Source organism: Lynx canadensis, chromosome E1 (genome assembly GCF_007474595.2).
Source record: "Lynx canadensis isolate LIC74 chromosome E1, mLynCan4.pri.v2, whole genome shotgun sequence".
Taxonomy (NCBI): Eukaryota; Metazoa; Chordata; class Mammalia; order Carnivora; family Felidae; genus Lynx; species Lynx canadensis.
In genome coordinates this window covers 26,775,423-26,788,178 of record NC_044316.2, presented here as the reverse complement: position 1 = coordinate 26,788,178, position 12,756 = coordinate 26,775,423, and the positions used below count along the sequence as shown (strand labels likewise).

The 12,756-nt window shown below is 40.7% G+C and overlaps 2 protein-coding genes across 3 annotated transcripts in view; one reads left to right on the top strand and one right to left on the bottom strand.

Moving 5' to 3' along the window:
- Positions 1 to 1,680: 1,680 nt before the first annotated feature.
- On the bottom strand, positions 1,681 to 8,156 carry PTRH2 (peptidyl-tRNA hydrolase 2). The gene is made up of 2 exons (XM_030296105.1): positions 8,009 to 8,156; positions 1,681 to 2,310 (listed from the first exon to the last, which is right to left on the bottom strand). The coding sequence occupies exon 2, from the start codon at positions 2,308 to 2,310 to the stop codon at positions 1,771 to 1,773; it is 540 nt and encodes a 179-aa protein (XP_030151965.1). The 5' UTR covers positions 8,009 to 8,156; the 3' UTR covers positions 1,681 to 1,770.
- Positions 8,157 to 8,308: 152 nt separating this feature from the next.
- Positions 8,309 to 12,756, top strand: part of VMP1 (vacuole membrane protein 1) — a 129,450-nt gene continuing 125,002 nt past the window's right edge. The window contains exon 1 of one of the 2 annotated variants that reach the window (XM_030296103.2): positions 8,309 to 8,398. The gene's annotated coding sequence lies outside the window, so the exon portion shown is untranslated. The remainder of the gene's footprint in view (positions 8,399 to 12,756) is intronic. The other variant, XM_030296104.1, reaches the window with a different exon arrangement.

Genomic DNA, 12,756 nt, shown 5'->3' with positions numbered 1-12,756 from the left:
AAGAGACACTATTGGGCAATGAAGTACTATTTGTATAGGTAGGGTGCCCCTGCCTTGATTCGTGAAAGATGCCAGAAGTTTTATCCACCTTTGCTTTTGTGTTATCCGTGCAAATGTCAACACAGCAAAAAAAAAGTCTTAGCATTACGAAAATATCTGACCCCTTGAAAGTATCTTAAAGACCCTATGGGCTTTGCAGAGTATACCTTGAGAACTGTAAGATTAAGCACCCTATAAAATAAATACTAAGTACAGGTGAAATAGGAAATAAGCATAATATATTTCTGGAATTATTAGAATTTGTATACTATTCATCCTGGTAGATATACCATGACTTAGAGTTACTTGAGTCAGCTGGCCATCCTGTTGGGAATGCACTGTCTTTGAACTTGGAGCCATCAGTCTCTGAGGCAAGCCTCAGAAATTACATGAGCCAGAATGGTGCATTTAGGATTAAGTTCTCTTTGCCTCAATTACATGCTGTTGCATCACTTTTGAATCTAGTGTAAACATTCTATTTAGAAGCAGTTGCTACTGTGGCATCATTCACAGATGCAGTTTCTCCTGTGCTGTCATATGCCAGTGTAAACTCTATAAAACTGACCAAATAGTACAAACTGTGACTGAGTGCAGTAGTCTTTATTGTTTTACCCAGACTCCACTGACCTTAGACCTTGAAGTGTTATCGTGCTGCAGATGTTTGAAGCTCAGTGCTAAGTAATGCTAATTACTGAAGTTAATCGTGGAGAATTGGAGCTACTTCACATGCACCTGTTGCCAAAATTCTCTCTGGCATCATTAGTTCTTTGGGATATACTCAATTTAGAAATACTATCAGGGTCCCCCTAAAAGACTTTCATTCAAAAAGCTATGTTGCTTTTGGGAACCGGAACCTCCCTCCTATCCTGGGCAGGTGGTGTAAACAGTAACTATTGGAATTATGTCATGATAACCATATATCAAAAGGGAAATAAAGATGCCCTTAAATAACTGAACTATCTAGTTCCTTAAGTTCTAGGTAAAGAAACAGTAGGATGTTGGATGACACACCACATTCACTTCACCATTTCCGTAGATTCTTGTGTGGGCCTAGTACTACCTTCAAAGTCCATACAAGTCACTCTGCAAGTTTTTCAATGCCTGCACTATTAGGGAAGTTGTGGGGAAGTAAAAGGAATTTTTTTATAGGCTATGATGTAGAAGCACTACTGAGAAATCTTTGGCCAGTGTGGGTCAGGGAAATGAACATGAAATACTGCACAGGTGGGTTAATCCAGAAGGTTAGACTGTAAATCCGCTGTGTGGGGCTATACCATGATCTATTAATGTTGGCTATCAGTCATCCAAAAAGTGATGGCAGGAAAACAAACTGCAGTTTGCATCCAATGAGAATACCTTGAACCCTGATCCTTCAATGGGGTATAGCAGCGTTGTCTTGGGGAAGAAAAGCCATTACACAGGGACGTAACCATGCACAGGAAATGCTGCCCCCCCCAACGCCCCCGCCCTTGTAATCCAATTTGGTTGTGACCAGTTTCTCAAACATTTTTTTGTTTCACCAGCTATCACTTGAAACATCAGGACCATTTGACTTTTTTTTTTTTTTTTTTTAAGCCAAGATAACTGAGCCAAGTACCTGATAAAAACATGGGAACAGATTGATTTTGATCTCAAAAATACTTAAGGTAGGGGGAGAATTTCAGTTTTATTGTTAGAATTTGACAGTTTCAAAACACATTGTGGTGGGACAATCATCATACAAAATTCCACCTAGTAAAGTTTTAGGTGACCAGTGACTTTGTCAATTAGATCTGCTGGTCCTGGCCCAATTCCCAGGACAGTTCTAGAACCAGGTGCAATTTGAGTACGTCCAGCATCTTGGATCAAACTTACAGTCAGTCCTAGCATTTTTGCATGGGTCAATAATTCAACCAGAGTTTCTTCATCAGGGGCTTTGACCACCACTTTGGGCTGGCCACAGTATTCCCATTGTTTGAGCAATTCAGGGTTTCTTCTTTGAATTTGCTTGTAGGCAGAAACAGCAGCATGAGAGCACTGGGCAGCTACTTTCCCTTTTCCCATCTTCAAGTCATTTCGAACCACAAGAATCATTTTGTACTCCCCACTTTCTCCTAAGATGCTTGCTTCACTTCCAGTCTCTGTGTCTATCTTGCTCACTGAGCTTTTGGGAGTCATCCCAAAGCGTACACGGAGGCCCCAACCCAGGCACATGCCACAAGCAACTCCGGCAGCCAAGCTAAGTGCACCAGGATGAGCCAAATATTCCATCACCAAGGATTTGGAGAGCATCTGAAAGGAAAGGAAAAAAAGTTATCACTATAGCAGTGAAAAATTACAGGCTTATCAGACAAAACACCTTGATTTAGGTAAATAAGTGGCAACATTTAAAAACCATTATGAAGTCATCCAGAAAAAAAGCAAAATACTATTTTGGATCTTAATGTACTGTTTTTTCTTCCCTTTGTACTAGAAAAGATTCAAGAATTCAGGTAAAGCAGTTACAATCATTCTGAATCTCAAGGAGTATCTAGTTCTTGGGATACCATAAAGCTCTGTTCCTCTGTCTTCCCCCTAAGTCTTGTAGACAAAGGAAATATTCTATTTTATCACGCTGTCTAAAGGACGTAAAGAAACCAAGAATAACTCATCCCTTCTCTGGAATATAGTGCTTATTTGTGTCTTCATAATGCAGTGGTTCTCAATGGGGATGGTACCAACCCCTCAGAGAAGTTCCTAGTTGTCACAGCAATGGGCCTGGAGTGAGGCGTGCTGCTGACATTTACTAGACCTAAGCAAGGAATGCTAAAAGTCTTACAAAGCAAAGATTTTCCCGCTGGAAATAATTGTACCTAAAAAACCATCAATCACTGAGACCAGAAGCTAACTTCATTATGCACATGGACACAAAATATTTTTTGCATAGTTCTAATATACACTGAATTTACCAGAAGTGTAACTATCATATAAAACAAAGGAAGATCATCCTTTATTCTTTATTTTAGAAATTCCTGTTACCTCAGCAAAGCTATTCATGGTATTTGAATCACCAATAAAACACCCGTATCAGTCTACAGTTGAGGCTGTTACATTAAGAATGCTTCCATGTATAGGCACAAATAACCATCAGTTTCTTCTAGTGGAACAGCATCTAACCATTTATATATTGAAATACATGGGACTACCATATTTGTAAGTGCCCTCGGATAATCTACATGGCATAGATGGCAGTCTTGGAAATACTTTATCACAAATATTTTAAATGAGAATGGGGCGACTGGCTGACTCAGTTGGTACAGCACGTGCCTCTTGATCTCAGTGTTGTGGGTTCAAGCCCCACACTGGGTGCGGAGGTTACTTAAAAATAAAATCTTGGAGCGCCTGGGTGGCTCAGTTAAGTGTCTTGACTACGACTTGGTCTTGATCTCATGGCCACCTCAGGCTCTGTGCAGACAGCTCAGAGCCTGGAGCCTGCTTCAGATTCTGTCTCCATCTCTTTCTGCCCCTCCCTTGCTAACACACACACACTCTCTCTCTCTCTCAAATATAAATAAACATTAAAAAAAATAATAAAATCTTTAAAAAATTTAAAAATAAGGATACCATAGGGGATGTTAAATTTCTTGAGATACTGCATACTATAAAAATTCATCTTTTTAAAGTGTACAATTTAGTGGTTTTTTAATATATCCAGAAGTTTGTACAACCATAAGTACTATCTAATCCCAGAACACTTTCACTGCCTCAAAAAGCAATCCCTTGGGGCTCCTGAGTGGCTCAGTTTGCTGAGCTTCCAATTCGATTTCAGCTCAGGTCATGATCTCAGGGTCATGGGATTGAGCCCTGCACTGGGTTCCATGCTGAACAGGGAGCCTGCCTGGGATTCTCTCTCTCTCCCTTTGCTCCACTCCCCTGCTTGTGCATGCAAAAAAAAAAAGAAACCTGTGTAACTATTGGCAGTTGCTTCCCGTTTTCTCTACCCCCAGGTCCCTGGCATTTGCTAATCTATTTTGCCTATTCTGGACATTCATATAAATCAAACCATTCAATATGTGGCCTTTTGTTTCAAGCTTCTGTCACTTAACACAGAAATACAGATTTAAGAAACAAACATTGAGGGATCAAAGGAGAGTGACACAGAATGGCCAGAGGCAAGAGGGTCACACGTGTAAGCTGTCAGTACCTAGTTTCAGTCCTCTTTCACTGGTATGACTAATAATGGTGACAGGGCTGTACTGACATAGTACTTTATGGCTCTAGATGCCTTTTTACAGTCAGAAAAAAAAATTAAATTCTTATCAGAACCCACATTTTCTCAGAATGCATCTATCATTTAGTTACTACGTGAGGCTTACATATCAGGATTTCTCTTTCATAATCTAACAACTAGATTCCAAAGTGAATACTCAATTATGTAAAAATTATATACATAACCTCCATGTCAACAATTAGAAGGATTTTCTGCACCCATTTCTAGGTTGCAAAGTAACCAAATATCCTATATTCCAGATTCAGGTACTATCTGGAGATGGGAACCACATATAGAGGACCTATTATGTGTTGTATAACTTGCTAACCCCTTTACTTCCATTATGGTTGCTATGAAAATTAAAAAAGGCATGAGCCTCATTTTAAAGATGAGAAAAATAAGGATCTAAAAGAGAACCTGCTTATCCACAGTAACATAACTAATAGAAGTAGTATAAAATATACTCATCTAGAGATCATGACAGAAAGCTTCTCACTTTCTGAACTTTATCTAAAAACAGACATATACCAGGTTCCTGGGTGGCTCAGTTGGTTGAGTGTCCTGCCTCTTGATTTCGGCTCAGGTCATGATCTCACAGTTCATGAGCATGCAGCCTGCTTAAGATTCTCTTCTCTCTATCTCCCTCTGCCACTCCCTCACTCTCACTCTCTCTCTCAACAGCAACAAAAACTAAACAAACCAAAAGTAACCACCAAAAAACAAACATACCAGTAAGAGAAAAAAACGAAAGAAGAAAAAGTTCTAGAAATTACAAAGTTCATTGCTTCTGTACCATACCTCATGAGGTTTCTAATTCTACCATATTAATACCATTAATACCTAACATTTTTATTCTTTAGGATGTTCTAATCACCTATCAGCCTGATTACATTATCATCTAACTCCTCCAAAAGGTGTTTCGGCCTCTTTCCCTTTCTGCATATACACCACACACATATCAAAAACCCAGTGATTGAGACTAAGGTAAACATAACTATTCTTAGTCTCACGGATAATCCTGGGCAATGGTGGCATTGCAAAACAAACACGTCCTGTAAAAACCCTCCTCCTGGTGTGTTCTAATTCCTCCCAGACTAAGCCCCTTTCACCAGTGTTCTTGATCCCATTCCCTCCGGAACCGTGCTCCCCACCTGTTAATTGTACTCCCTGGGGCTATACCTTGGCTTTTCTAACCTAAAAAAAAAAAAAAAAAAAAAAAATTTCCCCAATCCTTTTTGACCCTTGGACTACTGTCTGACTTCTTTTTCCTTTTACCTCTAAACTTCTTTAATTACCTGCCTCCCTTCCCCATTCAACTGATATTGCTAAGGAATTAGACACTTGTTAATTGCCAAATGTAGTTGCCTCCTTTTAGGCCTCTTCTTGAGTTTTCCCCACCACTCACTGATGATAACATTTCGTTAAACTTTCCTCCCTCTAATTCTTTAATCTAACTTTCACCCTATTATCATCCCACCTTTCTGATAGTTTTTTTTCCAGTCTCCTCTAGCTCTGATGTTTGCCCCTGATGTATGTATTGCACCTGCTTACATGTTTATCCATCTTTTCAGTCTATGCCTACATCATCCAATACAGTATCCATTAGTCAACATAGTTATTTAAACTTAATTAAAACTAAATAAAAATTCAATTCTTCAGTTGCACTTAGCCACATTTCAAGTGCCCAATAGCTCAACAACTTAAAAGTGGCTAACGGTCACTCTGAGCTACAGAATATTTCCATGAAAGTTCTATTGGACAGTGATGGTCTATAAACTCTCTTTTCATCCAATAAGTTGATATTTATGGAAGGCCTATTGTGCACCAGGCACTGTTCTGGACCTTAGAGATAGAGCACTGAACTAAACAAAGTCCCACTCTTCATGGAGCTGACATCTAATACAGGAGAGAGCAAATCCCATTTATTCCCAAATTGTCATATGCTGAGGACTCCTGACACCTCTCCTGGGCTCCAAACTGGAATTTCCAGCTTCTACTAGAATACTATAGAGTATTCTAATCTGTATCCTACACTGAACTCAGTATTTTCCTTTCCCTCTAAAATTTCCTTTTTCTGTATTCTTTTTTTTTTCATTATTATTTATTTATTGAGAGAGAGAGAGAGAGAGAGAGAGAGAGAGAGAGAGAGAGAATCCCAAGCATGCTCCCCACTTGTCAGTGCAGAGCCCTATACAGGGCTTGCTCCCACGAAGAGATCATGACCTGAGCTGAAATCAAGAGTTTGAAGCTCAACCACTGAGCCATCCATGTGGCCCACCTTTTTCTGTATTCTTGACTTCTTAGTAACCCTGGACTTTTTCTCCACTGGCCTACCACATCCAGTCACCAAACCTTGTTGAATTTATCTGTGTTCAACCTATCTCCTTATCCTTGCTACCAGTGCCCTATCGATGTCTTGGCCAAAAGCCTTCAAATTACTTTATCTCTGATCTTTCCTCATTTGCTTCATGCATATCCTAGTTCATCCTAGTCCATCTGCCATTAAAATTATACTTTTTTTAAAAAGTTTATTTATTTGGGGGGTGGGGGGGGGGGGAGAGGGAGAAAGAGAAACCCAAGCAAGCTCCTGGGAGAGCCACATGCAGACCTCAAACTCACAAACTGTGAGCTCATGACCTAAGCTGTAATCAAGAGTCTGAAGCTTAAGAGACTGAGCCATCCAGGCACCCCTAAAATTATACTTGTAAAACACAAATCTGATCCTGTAATTTTTCTGCTCAAAAACCACCAGATGGAGGTGCCTGGGTGGCTCAGTCGGTTTAGCAACCTACTTCTGATTTTGGCTCAGGTCATGATCTCACCATTCATGATCTCCAGCCCTGCAGTGGGCTCTGCACTGACAGTTCAGAGCCTGCTTGGGATTCTCTCTCTCTCTGCCCCTCTCCTGCTTGCTCTTTCTCTCAAAATAAATAAATAAACTTAAAAAAATATTACCAGGTAAATACCTAAAATATAAAACAAATCCCTTAGCACAAATTCAAAGCACTACACAGTTTGGTTGCTACCTACTTTCTCCTAATCTACTCTTCTGCTTCATACTGTACTATCCAGCGACACCAAATTACCAGGTCCCTTCAAAGAGCCATCTCTCCCAGGAATTATTTTCTATTTTCTTCACTTACATACACAAACACAAACACACACAACCTCTTCAGCCATGAAGGCGTGGTTCAAACGACACCAATCTCAAGTGTTTATCATCCCCCAATCAGTCTTAATTATTTACTCTACAGAACTGCTGTAGCAATTACACATAACGACTGTACATCACATTTTCAGAGTCTAGTGCCTGGGCTAACAGGATTAAACACTTCTCTGAACATTATATCTGTGTTACACAGAGAGACACATTTTTCGATCATATTCGTGGAAACCTTTCCTTTCCTCGTAGGACTCCATTTCATACGCTGTGGGTATTCAATAAATACTCAACAGGCCTGCGCGGTATTTTCTCACATTCGGAGCAAGCGTATCCATGCTGCCTGAATGAAGGCTCTGCCTGGGAACAAGAAATTCTGGGTTCTTCTCCTTCTCAGGATTTTGGTCCCTTCTTCCAAAGGACTACTGGCTGAACAGCAGCAGTGGCTCCAGTGTCCAGTTGGGCGGAAGACAGTTTACGGAGGTGAAAGGCTCGGGGGAGGAGGTATGTAATGAGGTGGAAAGAAACATTCCAATTGGAGAGAGAATGCAAAATTACCTCCCAATGAAGGGCCGACTTACCTAGAGAACCTCACCAACGCCTCACTCGCGCCGCTCCGTTTTCCCCCTCGCGTAGTGAACACGCTTCTATCCCACGAGTTACCTCTTCCGGGACTCCTTGATAAGTTCCGGATCAAGAGCCGCGAAGACAACAGTCATTCTTCCTCTCGTCCCGCCCACAGGTCCCGAACCTAGACCCGACCTGAAATCCCGCGAAGATCTTCGGAGGTTGCAGAAAAGAAAAAGGAACTTTTGTCTCTTGGAGGCGGTCCCCGGAGGGATGGGGGGTGGGAAACGGACCGGAAGTGACGAGAGCGAGTTCCGGTTGGCCGGACCCCAGCGGCGGGTGTGAGAGTCGGTCAGGAGCCGCTTCCAGGATACTGAGATCCGGAGAAGCCGGGGTCAGAGCGGGTAGGTAAACGAGCGCGTGAAATTGGGGACGGAAGCCTGAGACTGTCATCAGGGCTTGGCTTCTTCCGGAGCTCTCCCACTTAGATCATATAGATGTGGGGCACCGTGATTTCGACTTCAAGCAGTGTTTTAGGGCGCTGCTGACTCTGTCTCGGTCTGGCGATAGCCAGGTTATCTGGGACACCTCACGGTTCACCCCGGTACAGTGAACCCATACACTGGATTTCCTATCATTCGCTCTCATCGTCGCGGACTTGGAAGCTCTTCTAAGCTTCTGTAGAGTACCCATCTCTTCTTCCTTCCCCGGTATCTAGAACCTCAGAGTAAGTGGAGAAGATCCTCCTTGCTGATGACCAAGCTGTTTCTCAGGACCTGTCAGTTTGGTTCTTGCCCTCCCCAGCCACTAATACATGATACTAAATGCATTCGCTTCTAAACAAAATTCAGGCGTGTAAGTGCCATCTAAAGCGTTGGTGGCCAAGGGAATGGGGCCTTAGCTCCGTTGATCTTTTGCAAAAACCCTTCACGTATATCCTACTACTTTATGAGGGGCAGGATTTTCTACCTCTTCCAAATTTCTGACACTCTCCTCGCCCCTGTTCTATTACAGCGGAGGTACTTGCAGTAAAACCTGGGGATCGGCTTAATCTCTAAAATTCTAAGAAGCCATATGTGGCCCTGTGTCACACTAAGATTACTTAATGACGTCCAGTAGGTTTAAAGTATTATCTTTGTTTTTATGCAGATCATGCAAAAATCTCATATGGGCTCTGACACAGTTTACCTATCATGGCAAGACACCTCCTTTTCTTTTTTTTTTGTTTATTTTTTTTTTAAATTTTTTTTCCAACGTTTATTTATTTTTGGGACAGAGAGAGACAGAGCACGAGCAGGGGAGAGGCAAAGAGAGAAGGAGACACAGAATCGAAAACAGGCTCCAGGCTCTGAGCCATCAGCCCAGAGCCTGACGCGGGGCTCGAACTCACGGACCGCGAGATCGTGACCTGGCTGAAGTCGGACGCTTAACCGACTACGCCACCCAGGCGCCCCGACACCTCCTTTTCTTAACTTCAGTGTCTTTCAATTCTCCTTTGGGGCTGTTGTCAGAAATTTTGTAGAGAGACTGCACTGACTGATCTTTTGGAGAAGTTTGTACAAGGATTTCTATGATGTAATGATAGAGAATTTAATGTTCTGACCGCTACTGCCTATTAATTGTATTATCATGAGCTGTGATTTTTGTTGTGTATTCTTAACGTAAATGATAATGGTAAGAAATTATTTACCGGGAACATTTTATGCATTCTAGATTATGTTTTTATTGATCTTTGGAAGAGGGATGGTAGTACCTAGACAAATACGGCCAATTTGTGTGGGTATGAAATGATTCTGTAGTAGAAATCTTTTATATTTTACTTTTTTGCCTATATTATTTTAAAACACTAAAGCTTTTTTCTTCCCTTTGAGAGATATATCTTACTTGATTAGTACAGTTCAATTTCTGTGACTCACATTCCAGAATAAAGGTTGGTAGGTTACCTAACTTTCTGAGCTGGTCTGGATTGTGTTGATAAAAGTACTGCTCACTTTATTTCATAGGATTTTCACAATGGTTAAGTGAGGTAGTAAATGGGAAATCGCTATATAAATTAAAATATGGTGATGGTGTCAGTTTACTCTGAAAGCTGGAAATATATCACTGCAGAATACTGTTGCTTTGTATCATTTCACAGTTTGATGTTTTATATTAAGTGTTACTTATCTGAAAATATTATCACACACTTCTGAGATGATCTTTGCCCTAGTTTTGGACCCAATAAAAGCTACCTACGAATAGTTTCATACTGTAACCCATTGCATTAGTCATCGTGGTTAATAAGTAGGTGACTAGAAAATGAGTATAGTTTTGCATTTGGTAGTTTAAATCTGATCTTTCTTGGTCATCATGTATTGTCACTTAAGAAATTCCAAGTGCAAGGGTTTGCCTGGGTGGCTCAGTCGGTTAAATGTCTGACTCTTAATTTCAGCTCAGGTCATGATCTCACAGTTTGAGTTCGAGCCCCAGGTCAGGCTCAGTGCTGCTGGTGTGGAGCCTGCTTGGGATTTTCTCTCTCTCTCATCTCTCTCTCTCTCTCTCTCTGTGTGTGTGTGTCTCTGTCTCTGTCTCTCTGCCACTCCCTCCCATGGGTGGTCTCTCTCAAAATAAATAAATAGACATAAAAATTTTTGTTTCCAAGTGCAGGGCACCTAGATAGCTCAGTTGGTTGAGCATTTCATTCTTGCTTTTGGCTTGGTCATGATCTCACCATTGGGCTCTGTGATGGATTTGGAGCCTGCCTAAGATTCTCTCTCTTTCTGGGGCGCCTGGGTGGCTCAGTCGGTTGGACATCCGACTTCGGCCCAGGTCATGATCTCACGGTTTGTGAGTTCGAGCCCCTCATCGGGTTCTGTGCTGACAGCTCGGAGCCTGGAGCTTGCTTTGGATTCTGCATCTCCCCTCCCTCTGCCCCTCCCCTGCTCATGCTCAGTCTCTCTCTATCTCTCAATAATGAATGAATAAACGTTAACAAAAATTAAAGAAAAAAAAAAGATTCTCTCTTTCAGGGTGCCTGGGTGGCTCAGTTGGTTGAGTGTCTGACTTTGGTTCAGGTCATGATCTCATGGTTCTTGGGTTCCAGCCCCGCATCAGGCTCTATGCTGACAGCTCAGAGCTCAGGGTTTGCAGAGCCTGGAGCCTGCTTCAGATTCTGTGTCTCCTTCTCTCTCTGCCCCTCCCCTGTTAGCTCTGTGTCTGCCCCAAAAAATAAAATTAAATGTTTAAAAAAGAAAGAGAGAGAGAGATTCTCTCCTCAAAAAAAAAAAAAAAAAAAAAAAAAGAATTTCCAAATGCAGAGGAAGTTGAAGTTTTTGGTGCTTACATATAGTTAACTTAAGATGAGAAATAACATTACTTACTTCTATTAAGTAAAAAATGTTATCATTTCACCAAAGCCTACTGAAAGCAATATGTAGAATTAGAAGCAATCTCTATGAACATATAGTTACATTCTTCCCATTTAACAGAGGAGAAAATTGAGCCCCACAAACAATCAGTAATTGGCTTGCCTGAGGTCATATGGTTTAGGTAGTGCCACACCCTGAACTGGAAATGAAATTACAAGTCTTTTCTCTGTTCTTCTAAGGTTGTTTCCAGGCATCTTTTTATGGTTTGGTATTATTTTCCAGTTTGCATGAAAATAGTTTCTTCTATGTATTAAAGGGATCTATATGTGTGTATACATTTTTCCCTTTTTAGCTGATTTATTCTTTTTTAAATTTTTTTAACGTTTTTATTCATTTTTGAGAGATAGAGACAGAGCACAAGCAGGGGAGGGGCAGAGAGAGACACACAGCATCCGAGGCAGGCTCCAGGCTCTGAGCTGTCAGCGCAGAGCCCTATGTGGGGCTCAAACTCATGAACCACACGATCATGACCTGAGCCCAAGTTGGACGCTTAAACCAACTGAGCCACCAAAGCACCCCTTAGCTGATTTATTCTTATAAATTCTAGGAAAACAAAAACACTGTGCTTGCCAAGATTTGCAGTGGAATGGAATAAAGAAAGAAAGAAAATTAGTTCTGTTCTTCAGAACAGTTTTTCTGAGTTCATGCTGCATTACTATCAGATATCAAGGTGTCTTCTTTCTAACAAGTGGAAAAGACAGAGTATCTTTGTAACACGTTTCTCTACTGAATAAGTGTTGTTGGTAATAAGGAAGAAGCTGTTTTAATTTCTTTGTTCCTGTTAAAAAATCTCCCCAAACTATTTGTGATTTTAATATTCTGTTATATTAATTATCTGTTAATTTATTGAGCCATTTCTCTATTTTATTCTGGGTAAATAGCCAGTGTAGAATAGTTCATTTCTTTTCTTATTGAGAACTGTTTCGTTTCCACTGATTTCATAAAACCTGTTTAGTCTCTCGCCATTTTTGGAGATTATACGGCCAAATACTTAATAATCACTGTTTTTTTTGCCCAGTGCTTTTTGTTGGTATTTCTCTCTCTCTTTGGTACAGATATATACTCCAGATTAGAGAATCTTTACTAAACCTCAGAAACAAACTTAATGAATTAAGTGATAATGTGTTTGTTATTGTATTAGTTAATAATCTGCTTTCACAGACTTGCAAGTATTTTGAGGGGTAAACTATTAGAGTTTATTGCTTCAAGAAACTCTATTTAGGAAAGCAACTGTGTTTAGGGTTTGCCGAACTGATATTATATATTATGTAAACCCTTCAGTAAAGCTCATTTAAAAATATTATCCTCCTTGAAGGTTTTGGAAATTTGAACAGGAGACACTTTTCTGTGTCAGA

Excerpts from the sequence above, each read along its gene's own strand:
- PTRH2 (XM_030296105.1), bottom strand. The coding sequence starts at position 2,310 with ATGCTCTCCAAATCCTTGGTGATGGAATATTTGGCTCATCCTGGTGCA.